Source organism: Lissotriton vulgaris, chromosome 6 (genome assembly GCF_964263255.1).
Source record: "Lissotriton vulgaris chromosome 6, aLisVul1.2, whole genome shotgun sequence".
Lineage (NCBI taxonomy): Eukaryota > Metazoa > Chordata > Amphibia > Caudata > Salamandridae > Lissotriton > Lissotriton vulgaris.
Window position 1 is genome coordinate 88,472,352 of NC_141694.1, and position 15,667 is coordinate 88,488,018.

Sequence of the window (15,667 nt, forward strand, 5' to 3'; positions counted from 1 at the left end):
TGTTTCAGAATTTGGCCCCAGGGGGTCTCTCTGATATAAAATACTGTATATAATATCCGTTTTAATATTCAGAAATTTGCACACGTACAAGAAATAATACTTTTAGAATGTCAGAGTTTTCTTTATGTGAAAGAAAGAGTATGCTGATATCTTGGAATAGCTCTGATGATGGGGCACGGAGGGCCTGGAACAATGTAGCCATGCATCACCCCGAAGGTAATAAAATGCTCACTGCCCACATCCACGTGCATTTGGAGTTTCTAGGATTGCATAATATTGCTTGCTATTTCCATTCCTTATAAATGAGGCGTGGTATATAAAGGGCTATACAAAAACACATTATTGTTCCTGCTATTATTATTAGCACACCAGAAGAGGTTGGGCATCACAGAGAATTGTGGGACAGGTGACAATGAGACAGAAGCCAGGGCGGAGGCAGGCCGATTAGGGAATAAGTGCCAAAAAGAGAACCAAGGGTGGAGGGTGAAGGTGGGATGAAGAGGAACTGCGCCGTTGTCGGTAGTAGCTGAGCTCTGGTGGCATGGTGCCACCCCTCCCACAGTATGCCTCACAGCAGCTGGCAGGCCATAGATATCCACCAACACCAGCTCCTTGTGATCGGACCAATGACACTGTAACTCCTCTCTTGGCCTTCACTTCATGCACCACCCACCGCCCTAGCCCACCACAGGCTGGGATTTCTCATCCCTGCTTTGGCGACAGTTGTTGTTTCAAAGGAGGCGACAACGGAGAGAAACCGCAGCTATACCGAATGTGCATGAGCAACATTTCAGCGCCGGTGCACGGCCAGAAATCAAGGGACCCAGAAAGACGTAACCACACCGACATATAAAAGCAGCGGAGCAACAGCCGGGCAAAATGATAGCTGCCTCGAAAGAAAACCAAAGTGTGAACGCACTTCTAGATGACATAGCCTCATTCCATAACCATGGTTAATGTCACTCAGCGGATTTAAACAAGCATAAGCCTCTGTGTATCCAAATTGCGAATCTGCCTTAAGACCCTTAATGTGGCGCCGTGGGTGTTGAAAAGCACAGTATTTTCAACAAAAGTTTGGAGGGATATTTGGCGCTGCACACACGCGCAGTCTGGTTTCTGGCGCACATAGCCATGGCTGCAGCGCACAGAGACCCTAAACTGCCGCACACAGAGGAAAAAAATTAGAGGGAACATTGGTTGTGAGGATGGGCATTTCGACATAGATAATATTGTGTGGCCTGGGATCAAAGGATCGGAGAGAAAGGTACACTTTTTTCCATTCCTGGCACAGCATTTCCGATGCTGCTTTGCATAGTGATTCAGAAAAGGGGGGGGGGGAGTGATGAACAGAGTGTCTGAATTAAGCAGACCACTCTTACCCAGTCCAAAGATCAGGGCTTGATCCATCACCGTTTTTTAGCTCACTGCACCATCCCAGCTCAGAACTTGGCTATATGCAAATTAGTGCATAGTGGGCGAGACACATTCAATCTCATCTGGCACAGGATTCAGTGTACAAGCTTACTGCACTGAGATGAAATGAAGATAAAAGAAACAACTTCATCATATAACTGCAGCTACATGGTCAGGTTGGGATAAAGCGGACAACAATGGAGGTCCAGTACTGAATGCCTGACCGGTTTTTGAGATATTAAAATAAATTGAATACAGCAAATATAAAATGTACACAGCGGCTGGTTCTCCTGACAACATGGCATGGATCTGAGGTACGTTGAAAAGCCCTGCTGGCGGCCATTTTGGGACATTTACACAAGGTGTGTGTGGTTCATCAGCAGCTGAGGTTATTTTCACAGCGTGATTTAACTAATTCACGTCTACTTGGGTCTTTCGTGCCTGGGATCCTACCATCTATGTTCAGCCAAGTTATTTCATCATCTGTGTTCTGGATTTCTTAGCAGGCACTGCTACCCCCTTGCTGAACATAGTGCCAACCTTAGTCTTCAACTACTGGCCAGACGGTTATCATGCGGTCTTCTATACTTCTGCCGTAGTGAAAAAAATTGTAGCAGGATCTATATATAGCTGTCTTTTCTATATGTGGGAGCCAATCTTGGGACCATTGTGATTTACCTTGGAACCTCTCATAAATATTTCAGAATCCCTTGGAACCCTTATATTTGGAATTCACGAATACCCTCATAACATATACCCCGAGGAGATTATTTCTGTCATTGTTTGTCATATATGATACTCTCACTTTATGTGTAAGCCATGACAAAGTTCCTGTGGCACTAGGGAACGAAACGTGTTGGCTGTGTGCCAGTTTTTTTAAAACAATGTTAAATAAAAAGAAGATTGATGGACTGTACTTGTTTCTTTTGACTGACTTCTACCAGAGTGAACCTTCCTTTCTCATGAACTTTCTTACAAAATTGGCATTCATAAACGGAGGAAGCTGGGAGTAGCTGCACCTTTTTGGGATATATGAAACAAGTGGAATTGAAGTGCTCAACCTTGGTCGGCCGTTGTTTGCCTTTCTGTTTTACTGACCCGCCACAGTCTTGCTACCTTTTGTACAGTTAATCACAACTTCTTAAGGAGGAACAGATTTATGGGCATTTCATCGAGATACTGTTTGTTTTATCCATATATGTCATTTGTCGTGGACACAGTGTTTGCATTACTTTACTGGTGTGTACTCCTCCACCATGGGCAGCTCACCCTTCCACTATCCTATAAGGTCCTTCTCCCAGAGGCACTGAGAGAGCCCGACTCACAGAAGCGTTATCTGCCAGCCACAAATCACACAATCACACAATCACGGTTGTGAAAAAAAAGGGGGAAGGAGATCGGGGGTCGGACTGTGGTGGGAAAACATGAAAAATGCTTCAAGCCCAACAACATAAGGTGGAATTCTATGTGTTTTCACAACCATAAGGCCATTCCCACCAGCAGAACACACCATCTACAGTGAAAAAGGCAGGACAAGGTGGGTTTCCTGGTTTACAGAGGCTACCAACTCCACTGTGCAATATTCCACTGTAAAATAGGGGAAGGGAAATATTTTCTTCAGGAAAGGGAAAAAGTTAAATGCATATGCACATGTTCTGCCACACTGCAGCCTGTACACCCTGGAAGCAGTGCTCAGGAGTAAGTAGGGGTAGGCACATGCTTGAAACTCTACAAATGTTGCAAATGTCAGAGGAGGAATCGTACAACGCATCAAAAGCAACCTTTTAAAAAATATACATTTTTTGTCAGGTCCTACGATATCTATCGCAGGTAAATGGAGTAACCCACACCCTATAAAATGTACGTTTCCACACAGAGCAGAGGTCTTATTTTCACGCAATACCTGCAAAAAACAGATGGTCTAAGCAACAGCAACAGCAGGCACCAGTCAATCCCTCAACATAGATTCCAAAGCAGGAAGTACTCAGAGCCCTGTCACCACAAGCCAAGCAACTTAGACCAACGCCAATCAGTGCAGCAGCGACTGTCACTGCCTCTGATGTACTTTAATGTCCAATGACAATATCCACATATGCCAATATGATATTTTTTTACTTTACATGAATTTTTTAAGACTATCAGCTACCTTGTTTTCAAGACTTATGATTGCTCTCGCCAGGACTGGAGTGTATATGATCACAATGAAATCTAGCCACAGAGAGAGCTACACTTTTCAGGTGAGACTCAGTCTGTGAAATAACATCAATCTAAAAATGCGGGGTAAGACATTATTAGGCTTTGCAATGGGTTGCCTCTTTTATGCGAGGACGCACCTTTCAGGTGGCACAGCAGCGCCATCCGTCAAGGGTGCTCCCGCTGAAGCCAGGGGTGCAGCAGGGCTCTTCTTCGAGTCCTACCTTGTTTAATGTATACGTGTGTTCTTTGGCAAACATCATTGAGAGCTTTGCGTTCTCGATCATGTCATATGCATATGACACACAGCTCATCGTTAGGCTGTCAAAAAAGGCTCCCCAGATAGCAGTCTCTTTATGACTCTGCCTTCCTGAGATAGATAAATGAATGGACTGATTCAAATTGCCTTAAGCTTAATGCAGGAAAAACAGGGGTTCTGACACGAGGTAACCAGTTGATCATCTGGTTGGTCAACTGCTTGGTGGCCTAATCAGAAGCCAAACCCAAGGTCAAGAATCTCGGCAGGTGGGTGAACGAAAAATATCTTTTGACAACCAAATTTCCGCAGTAGCTAGAAAATGTTTCGGACTCCTTAAAATGCTAAGAAAAATAATGTGCCTCTTGCCTGATGCATTCAGGAAGACAGTGGTTCAGGACATCGATAGTGTCAAGGCTGGACTACATGCAATGTGTTATACCTTGGAGTGACACAGGGCAGAGTCAATAGATTACAGAGTGCAGAATGTGGTTGCCAGGCTTATTTTGAATCTGCCAAAACGTGCGCTCATGGAGGCGGTGCTCAAGCAGCTTCATTGGCTCCCAGTAAACATAGATCTGCTTTTAAAGCTTTGTGTTTTTGTTATAAAGCCATGAAAAACAAATGTCCCCTGTATTTGAAATAGCTGGTCAGACCTTACACACTCCTGAGGAACCTCAGAACAGCAGGGAGATGTTGGCTATAGTTCCCAGATTTAGAAAAGTACATATGGGCGGGAAGTCATTTGGCTACATAGCACCCAAATTGTGGATTGCTCTGCTATTAGCAATTCTTTAGGCTCAGTCAGAAGACCTGTTCAACTAAAAAAATTAAAACCAGTTTTTTTTAGTTCAGGATGTAGGGGGTTTGATAACTTCATGAAGGTGTGTGGACACCGTACCTAGCACTTGGACACCGTAACCTAGAGCTGGGACACCTCAAATGAGGTAGCTATGCCCTCTAGAAATTACATTATTATTAATGTGTCGGAAACAACGACAGGTTGCTTGCAGCCCCATTTCTAGCATTTCAAAACTGCTACTCCTGGACAGATCCAGACTGTTATGAAAGAGAATTCGTTTTTCATAACAGGGTGGGGGGTTTGCCTGGAATAGATGGACCTTTTCACAGCTCCTGAAGAACACAGAGGTTTTGCAAGTGGCCAACTAAGTCAATTGTTATTGTCTTTTAACTACTCAATTTGCAGTTAGGTGCCTCTTTGGCTGTCAGAACGCTTGCAGAAGGTCCTCTTTTTCAGGTTTCTACAATTTCACCCCTACAAATTTTACTTTCTACACACCACTAAAGAAAAGAGCAAGAAATGCAAAGCGGAAACTAGAGACGACCAATCTGAATGTCAGAGGAGAAAGCCCCAAAACCATGCTGATAACAACCAGGACTACGAGGCTCATATGCTTACAGAATAGGTTCCTGGCGCCCACTTGGTGCCAGGATGTGTGGGCGCTTCAGTCCTTACGTGTCCACTCTGCCGTGGGGCAGGTTCCTCCGCTTCGGCCTTTGGAAATGATTAAAAACATAAAACATGTCGTAATTAGAGAATAAAATGGGTACAGCCTACTGCACTGAAAGGGAGAATGTCAGCCTCTTGGAAGTTAAAAGCCCAATATGTTCTCCCTATCCATCTGGAGAACAGTTGTTCTTAACCTGCGGTCTGAGGACCCCTGGGGGTCCACGATGCCTACACAGAAGTTCTGTGACTGCTTCGAAAATTAAATAATATTAACAGATTAATAATGTGCATATAAAAAAAGCAAACTGTAAAATATAACATTTTAAAACATTATGTAAAGTTGAAGGAATTTGAAATTTGGTGCTAAAAATTAAGTTGGTATCTGGTATGATTTCAGGGAGCAGTGCAATTGCATCAAACAGAATACAGTATGAACTATGGGTGGCCACAATTGAATTTAGAAAATATCCAGCTTTCCCATTCAAATTTAGATTTTTTGTTTGGGAATGTTATTAAAAATATCACCATTTGTGTATTTAGATGCCCGTTTCAGTATTTTTGTGTATTCTTTTGTGGTTCAAATCATTGAATGAGGACTAAGGGGCCAATTTCGATGTGGTTGGAAACTGCTCCGACCAATGGCATCAAAATGGTCTGTTCGGATTCCTTTCCGACCGACCCATTTTGATAGGGTCGGTCGGAAAGGAATCTGAACCGGATTTCTGCATGGCCCCACACGGGCTCGGAGATCCTCCATCAATCTCTTAGGCGGCTCTTTACGGCCGAGGGATTATGATGGAAGATTCCCACAGCCTTTCTGTGCCGGCCTTTCTGACACAAAAGCTGTGGGAATCCCACTATGGGGGCCCCAGCAGGGTCCCCATGGGTGCAAGGTTGCTGTATGGCGTCCTAGGATGCACCAATGGTGCCCCCCTGTTGATCCCTGCACTCACGGGGTGCAGGGATGACCTGCACCTCTGCTCCTAACAAAGAAAGCCTGCATTCCGTTTGAATGTATGTTCCCATTGTTAGGAATTGTATTGCGACCAAACAGGCCATCCTTCCCAAGGACGACGGATTCGGGCACTGCAAAGTGCCCCCTCAAGAACTGAGGCACTCAGACATCTCTGGAGGCCGCAGAGCCTGAGATGGAACGAGAGGCACTTGGCGCGGAGCGGCCGGAGGCACATTCGACGTGGTCTCGAGTTGGAGGCCGACTCAATGAAGACCTGCTTTGCGGCCTACTGGAAGGGTGTGGCTCGGAGGGCTGAGGTGCGACGATCATTAGCGGCCCGGAAAGGAGCTTCCAAATATTGCTGCTGGCTCCCAGGCCCACAGGTAAGCCAGCCCGCATAGCTCCCTGAGGCCCCGCGGCGAGCGGGCTGCGAGTGAGCCTGGGAGCCAGTCACCCGGCAGGCTGGGCTGGTATGCGGAGGCTGGGAGTCTGGAAGATTGCGGACCCTAGCGAGGTTACGTGTGTCTCTTGGACTACTTGTGCTCCATGGCACTGCATAGATGGAACTATTGCCCTAGGGCGTGCTGCACATAACGTTCCCTGGGCTCAAGTGGCGCTCTAGCTCGGGCGGACACTTACCTATGCCTCCAATGAGTGTGCCACATCACTCGTCCGTTTCGGGAGATTTTCCCTGGAGTGCCCTGTGATCACCATATGATCGCTTAAGCTGGGTTGGGTGAGACTGGGGCCCTTTGACAAATCTATGTGCTGCGATTTGGTCTACACATACTTCCCGGGCTGGTGGTGGAACCTGGCTGCGCGCTAATTGCACCTCTCCACCCGGCACAGTGCTGCATCACCTGCGGCCGGCATTTAACGCTACTGGGGGGTGGACCAAGTCATGGTGCGAACGAACCTAAGCAACGGGTACTGTATTTTACTAAACCAAGAGGGGCACAAGCAGAGCCTGGTACAGACATGGAAGAGGGGGCGTAGAGGTAACCTGGCCGGAGAACGCTCCTACTTCCCAGGCGCCCTGATGTTGGAATTGTGGGTAGGATTCAAGGGCCTGGATGACCGCTTTGATGCCCTGGAGAACCGCCTGGAAACAATGGGGGCTAAATTAGATGTGCAGGAGCGTCGGTTGGACGCAGTGGAAGGCAGGGTGTACGATCTGGAGGACTGGGCCGTGCCTGGAACGTGTGAAGAAAATCTTGAAGAATGTTGCCATGAGAAACAAAGACTTAGAAGTAAGAAGTAGCCAAAACAATGTGGGCAATCTTGGGGTCCCGGAGTCCACAAATACTGGTCGCAAGGACACATTTGTTGAAACCCTGCTCACTGATTTATTTGGCAGGGAGCCCTTCACTCCACCTTCCAGTAGAGCGGGCGCACCGCACACTCTGGCCTCGCCCCAATCTGGGTACCCCACCAACACCAATTTTGGTCAGCCTGCTGAACTTGTGAAAGAGATAAAGCACTGCGCCTGGCACAAGAAAATGGCACTCTGTCCTGGCAGGGATCCACAATCACACTGTTTCCAGACTTCACGGCCAAGGTCCAGGAGGTGAGGAGAAAATACACTGGCGTGAAGGCTACGCTCCATAATCTAGGCCTTAAGTACGGCAAGATTTATCCAACCCGTCTACGAGTGGACGTTGCGGGGAGGTCTTGAGTATTTGATACCCCTTCAGAAGTCCAGGAGTTTTGTCGTAACTACAGGGGAACTGATGACACCCAGGGAAAAGATCCTTCTAGATTCTCCCCCCCACACAGCGGATTGGTGGCCAGTGTGGAGCTATTCTCCTTGGAATGAACAGAACTGTTGTCTCCAAGAACACATTGTCAGATCTGCTCTGAGGTTATAATCTTGTTTTTGAGGGCAAATGTTTGTCTGTATCAGTTCAATTTTTAACCAATCCTTTCAAAGTTGGGTAAGGTGGCAAGTGTATCACATTAGATTGGACTATACTATCTAGAATGTATGATGTTCTCTCCAATTCCTCATTATGTATGGGGGTTTTCATGGTGCATTCTGTGTTTTAGGTAACTGGGGCTTTCCCTGCGGTTGGGGGTGCAGGGATGGGTTGGGGTGGAGGGGGGATTGTTTGTTTATATTGTCTACCATAACTTTGATTTCCTTCACTCAATGTAGCAGGTATAATGTTTTCAATGATGCACAAGCAGTCTTATTCCTAAGCCAAGTTAATGACTCCCTGGGGTAAATTGTCCACCTTCTCAGACCGAACACTGATCACCTGGAACGTTAGGGGCTTAAATAATGATAGAAAGGGGAAACAGGTTTTGAATTATTTACAGAGACACCAGGTAGATGTTGCTTTTCTTCAAGAAACAAACCTGCCAAACACAACGGTGACTCATTTTGCTACGGCATGGGACCCCCACAGATATTTTGCAAATTACAGTAAGTATGCTAGAGGAATGGCCATACTTCTACATAAGCGTTTGCCTTTTCAACTCTCCAGAGTTTGCTCCGACAGTGAGGGCCGGAATACAAAGGTGCAGGGGCATCTCATTGCAGCCAATAGCATTTGTATGCGCCTAACGTAGATGACCCGGAATTCTTTCATGATCTGAATGCACAGATTCTGCAGTTGGACGCAGACTATGTCTGCACGGGCGAGGACTTTAACCTCCTGTTAGAACCTACACAGGATAGTCCATCCGACTCCCCTGACAAAAAAACGCACGCACGCCGCTCTCTATTAGACCTGTGCGATACACTCAGACTTTTGGATGTGTGGCGACATTGCCGCCCTAGGGATATTGCATATACCCATTACTCCGTACAGCACGACATTTGGACATGGTTGGACTTCTGGCTTGTATCCTCCAACTTGGCTGCTTGGTATGGGGCATCCCAGCATTTTCCCAGAATGCTCTTGGATCATTCCCCAGTTACACTGACACTTAGAATCCCACAACCAGGAGGGAAGCGAAAGGCAAAAGAGATTTCCCAGCCAGGCCTTGCTAGATGAGGTCTTCTGTTCAGAGATTCATAAAGCCATTATTGAATACTTTGTGCTAAATAAAGCATTAGTACAATCCTGGGCCACACTTTGGGAGGCATTCAAGGCGTATTTGCGTGGGGGGGGTCTGTATCTCCAAGCATGCCAGGGTGTTGAGGGACCCGAGATGCATACTAACAAGCATTGAGCAGCAGCTAGGCTTACTTGACCAGGAACAGGTCGTACGACCCTTATAGACCCAATATAGTCGCCGCCTGGTGCTTTTAACTGAATTTAAGGAGGCTGCGGAATGTGAGGCACACTTTATAAGCAAATATGCTATTGCACAGCGTCATGGAGAGGGAGAGTGGCCTGGCCGCACAATGGCGTGTCTCCTGAAGCCCTCTGCAGGACGGTCATACATTGCCTGTCGCCGCTCCACGCAGGGGCAGACTTTGACTGGCACCCCTGATATACGAGACAAATTCTTGGGTTACTTTTCTAATCTGTACTCAACACGAGTGACACATAGCGAGGATGACCGCACTGCATACCTAGAAGAAATTGCACTAGTTTGGCTTGATAAAGTTATGTAGCTATTTTTAGCGGAGTCCTTCTCCACCGAGGAAATCATCAGCGCCATTGATGCCATGAACAGCTCAACTGCCCCGGGTCTTGACGCTTATACTGGACATTTCTTTAAGGCCTACAAAACACTGATAGCTCCATACCTTCTTGAGGTTTACAACAAAGCTCTTGAACGGCAAGAAATACCCCAAACGCTGCAGGAGGCTATGATCATTTTGCTCCCCAAGCCCGGAAAAGACCCGCTCCTTTGAGGGTCATATGGGTCACTGTCCTTGTTAAATCTTGATAACAAGATTCTGGCAAAAATGATAGCGCTGACACTGGCTCTGTGCTAGATAGGATTATTTTGTCTGTTCAGTCGGGCTTCATTCCACACAGGTCAACGGCCCTGAGCCTTCGCACGCTTTTTGCTGTTATTCATAGGCTAGCCCCGGAAGTTCCGGCGGCAGCCGTGCTACTCGACGCGGAAAAGGCCTTCGACTCCTAGGAGAGTCCCTTTTTCCTAGCCGTTATGCAGAGATGGGTATGCCGAAGGGGTTCGCTGACCTCACTGCATTGCTCTGCACCACACCCACTGCTAGACTCAGACTAATGGCACATTATCTTCCCAATTTAAACTTACTCGCAGAACCAGGCAGGGCTGTCTGCTGTCACCGTTACTTTTTATCACAGCGCTAGACCCCCTGGTCAGGCAACTACAGGAACAGCACTTACATAGGGTGCTCCAATTTAACACAGGCCCTCTACGGATCTCACTTTATGCAGACGATATCGTACAGTATGTGCGCCATCCTCAAGAGAATTTTGATCCACTCATTAGAGAGGTCACCCGATTTTCTGAATTCTCAGGGCTGAGCAGTAATTGGGGTAAATCTGAAATCTTCCAGGTGACACCTTGCACTAAAAGGTGGGAATGTGAATTACCCCTGAAGTGGTGTGATGAATCCACCAGATGTTTGGGAATACAAATCCATAAGGAGGTCGAGCAGATTATCTTACTGAACTATGGTCCAGCACTGCATACGCTGGAGCAACAGGTCGAACGCTGGATAAAACTTCCCCTCTCACTGGCCGATACAGCAGCTATCCTCAAAATGGTTGTGCTCCCCAAATTCTTATATTTGTTTCAAAATATCTCCATTCCGCTGCCCAACATATTTTTTTGGACGCTTCGTTCCCATCTGATCAGACTGGTTTGGAGTGGCGCCAGGGTTAGCTGGGACACGTTACCATGCCATATGAGAGGGGTGGTCTTGGGGTCCCCAATTTCCAGATTTATTATTTAGTTGCGCAATGCAGCATTCCTGGTATCACCCGGACGCATGAATACTTTATTCTAAACCTGAGGCAGACCTAGTGCTTCCTGCCTCACATAGAACGATATTACAGAAGGGATTTCCCAGGGATCCAGACCATGTCCATCAACAGCTGGGCCTGGAAGAAACTGGCGCATGTGACGGAGGTCTTACATTAAACTTCTTGGCCATACCAGTAGTAAATAACCCATGGCTGCCCATTACAGATGAAAAGCTGGTACAACGTACATTTAGTACATACTCATTAGACACGATTGGGGATCTATTCCCGGGAGGACATGGTTTTTCTAGTTCTGAGGAAGCGAGATTAAGTGAGGCATCCTTTATGGACCATTTCATTTTTTAGTAGGGTCCGCAGTGCACCGAGAGCTCGGATCACTGAGTTCCCCCTGGAACCTGAGTCTTTTACACCACTGGCCTGGCTGATCACAAACAAAGGGGGGGGGGGGGGTTCACCTCATCTCTAAATTATACAGAGCTTGCATGGCAGTAATCCCTAGCAGAGACACCAAGATACAAGAGACCTGGGAATGAGACCTGGGACACTCTATAGAAGACACCCACTGGGCCTTTCGCTGTACCCAGACCAAAAAAGTCTCCCTGAACAGTAGACATAAACTAATTCACTTTAAATTCCTATGGAGGGCATACATGTCCCCAGCAAAACTTAACTCCATAGATTCCTTGCGGCCACACACTTGCCCTAAGTGTGGAGCACAATGGGCAAACTTCGTTCACATGACCTGGAATTGTGTGAAGATTGGGGGGTACTAGAGAGCTGTTTACGCAATTATCTCATGTATGATACACCTAGATATTAACCCTACGCCTGAGGTAGCTCTGCTGGGAGATTTGCGCAACTTCCCTAAGCAATTGTGCAGATTTGTTTCGATTGCTTTATTACTAGCCAAACAGAAGATAGCGCTACACTGGGGCAACAAATTCACCCCTACAACAAAAGCCTGGTTTTATACCTTATTTATTGCAACACAAATTGTGAGCTGTTTGCAACAACCTTACCAGCGACATCAAGACCCAAGGACATCTGGAGCCCTTTGAAGAGCTATTTGCTGGAGGGTGAGTCAGCCCCATCATCGCAGCTCCCTGCTGGGTTAGTTCCCACCGGGGTGGGTTGACCCACAATTTCCACGTAATATATTGATATATGTCACATATTGATGGAATGGGAATGTAAACTTGCAAGAATGTGAATGTTGTTAGCATCAAGATGTTCCATAAACATGTTGCCCTTGGCAAATTTTATTTTGTGCTTCTTACTCCGAGATTATGTTTCTGCACTGCTACATTGAGAAATTGCTACATATGGCCGTAAACTTAACATTAAAAATGGTCAATAAAGTTTTAAAAAATGTTGTTGTTTTTTTAAAGACCCTCAGCAAATAATATTCCTCCGCTCCCAATTACACAATCTTGAAGTGGCTTGCAAATGCGTGGGATGAAGCCCCAGTAGCAGCTTGACAAATATCTGATAATGAAACACTTTGAACCTCAGCCCATGAGGCAGCAAATCCTCAAGTTGATATACCACGAATACCTTCACTAAGAGGAGTGTCAGCTAGACAATTGTGAAACTAATCCATCTACTGATAGAAACCTTACAAGCCTTTCACCCTTGACCTGGACACCCAAAGGTAACGAAAAGATTATCATTAATTTTACTACCGCTAGAAAAATCTTTCCCCGAGACTAAGGGGGAATGAGAAATACTAGTGGAATAATCACCTGATTCCTGTAAGCTTCTCGAACCATTTTAGGAGTTTTTCAGCTCACAAGTTCTTCTCACCGCAGCGATTGCTACCAAAAATAAAACCTTCATATTCAAAGATTTTTTTATTATGGTTTGAAACTCAAAGAGGTCCATAAAAATTACAATAAAAAATTTCTTAAAAGGCAATTCGTGAAATTTAAAATATTTGAAATTCCGAAATACGAAAGGTAACCAGTCGGCGTACAACTATACTCTACTTTAGATGAAATAAGCACCACGAACAGAAACAAGTGCAGATGCACAATCGATTCAGTTAAACATTATACTAAACAGGCCTAATAAATACAACAAACAAGCTGTGCAAAAACTACATTCAGCATTACAAGTGAAAATTAAAACAATAATTCTATTTTATACTGTGCAAAATATTTGAGACCTAAAATGCTGTATTCCTCAAATTTGAGATCAAATACAATTACTATGAAATTAAAATAGCTTAAACAATTCAAAACATTTTTTTCATTGTTTTAAAAATGTTAACATTTTTGCACTAACTATTTCTGATGGTAGTGCAAAAAGAAATGTCCGGGCCTCAGCTAACGTAGTTGTGTTGTTCTTTAAAAACAATTGTCTTAGCAATTATATCTTTTTTTTTTTAACTTCTAGAGCTCCTGAATCACCCCTGAAGTGATATCTCGGTGCTAGAGCAGTACAAGAGCAAAGCCAGCAGAGAGTTAAACAGCAAAAAGTACAGTTTAACGGAGTTTCCTAAAAATCGAAAGATCAGCACATCATCGGAGTGTAAGGGGCAGTTGATTCCATAACAGGGGGGCCATAAAGGAAAAAGTTTTACCTCCAGTACGTGATTTCTTGAAGCAAGGAGACATTTCTCTCCAGAGCGTAGGACCCTGTCGGCCGGTAGAGGATAGGTTTATTGACGCCATAATGAATGAAGATAAGGGCATACAAAAAGGACCATTTAAATCTTGAACCCAGTGCACACAGAGTCACAAAACCTCTTCTCCCTTTTCAGTCCCTCCTAGGATCAAGTAATAATTCTTATCGGAAGCAGAATCAACCTGAACACCATGTGGAAGGTTTCATAATAGACACTTATTTTTTTTACTGATGCTACTTCCAATATTAGTTCATTCCGGCCATGCTAAGCACAAAGCATCATGTCCCTTTTCCAGCTCGCTTCATAAATTTATTTTTTAATCACAATTTTAAGGTGTGCTTCGGAAAGGGTGTCAATCTCAATCTGAACACTTTCAAACATATCAGAGCTTTTACATAGTTTGAGAACGGGGCACTTCCTTTGTTCAAACAGTAAAATATTTCATGTTTTATTCAGCTCGAAAGGAACCAGGTTCACAATTAAATAAGTTATCCCCCACCTGAAAAAGGCAGCCATAGCAAACACATAGGTAGAGATAAGCCCAAATTCAAGCCGAAGAGTCACTGGTACGGCCAAAAAATTCAAATGTGAAATTTGGTGCCAGGTTGGCCATTCAACCTTCTCAAAAAAGGACCAATGCCACTCTTCCATTACCTCACAGGCATAGCTCAGTGAAGGATGATTCTTAATTGTAAAAACTGCCAATACATGGCCAAAATGCCTTTGCCCACAAACATTATAGTGTCTTCATATAGCCGAGGCTTGAGATATAGCCTTACTTCTACACTGACCAATGTGATCCTTATTTGAGCAATTACTAGCGAAAATTCTACCTAGATATGAATACGTCACAATTTCCAACGTCATTCCCCAGGAATCCTAACTCTGCAGCCCAAGTACCTAAAAAACATAACTTTACTCTTACAAAAATACTGAAATGGATAGCTACAAATGACATCCTTACGCCTTAACAGGTAGGCTTTCAAGCTCACGTTAGTTCTATTGAGCAGGTATTTAGTTTTATACCAATATACTGGAGTACTGTTGTGATTGCAAATGGCAGCATTTACGCTACCCTTGTAGTGCTTAAATCAGCCTTTGAGCTAGTTTTGCAGGAAAAACTCTGGACGGTCCTTCTGAACCTGGGAATCCCCATAGACCTGCTCTCCCTAATGGTTCAGCTTCATGAGGACAACTTTGCCCAAGTCCGCTAAGGTGCTCAGGCAATATCAGATTGATTTACAGTAACAAAGGGGGTTCGTCAAGCGTGTGTCATGGCTCCAGCACTATTCTCCCTGTTCTTGAAGGGAGTGTCACAATTCTTTGCTACTCATCCAACAGATGCTTCGTTTCTCGGAGGGTCAAACATTCCCATTTTAATGTTCACAGATGACACGCTCATAATCTACAAAACCCTGAGTGGATTGCAACATGCACTATCCAGATTCAAAGATTTTTGTAGAACGAGAGGATTAGTAATTAATACAATTAAAACCAGACTTATGGTTTTTAACCAGAACTGGCTATTCAAGGGAAATGTAAGACTAAATTGCGATCCCCTAGAACACACAGGTGTTTTTAACTATCTAGGAGTTCGTCAAAGACATTCTGCTCATGGGTAGTGAGGGCGAAGGAAAAATTGAAGTCATGTCATTAATTTATTGCAACAACACAATTATTCAGATGTAAATGTATGTGCATGACACCTACAGATATCCTTGATGCAGTGCTTAATAAAAAAATAAGTTTAAAAAAAACAAAAAAACTATCTAGGAGTTACTCCGGCCAAGAAATTGAGCTGGGGAACCAAGACTAAAACTATTGCCCTCAAACACCGCAAACTGGCAGGCACGTTAGCAAATGTACACAAAATCTAACT

The 15,667-nt window shown here is 44.9% G+C and overlaps 1 protein-coding gene across 1 annotated transcript in view; it reads right to left on the reverse strand.

Annotated features, from left to right (window-relative positions):
• Window positions 1-15,667, reverse strand: part of YIPF3 (Yip1 domain family member 3) — a 150,694-nt gene that overhangs the window by 127,761 nt on the left and 7,266 nt on the right. The window contains 1 exon segment of the mRNA XM_086925995.1: window positions 5,283-5,378. Within this exon segment, the coding sequence (XP_086782121.1) occupies window positions 5,283-5,378 (96 nt within the window).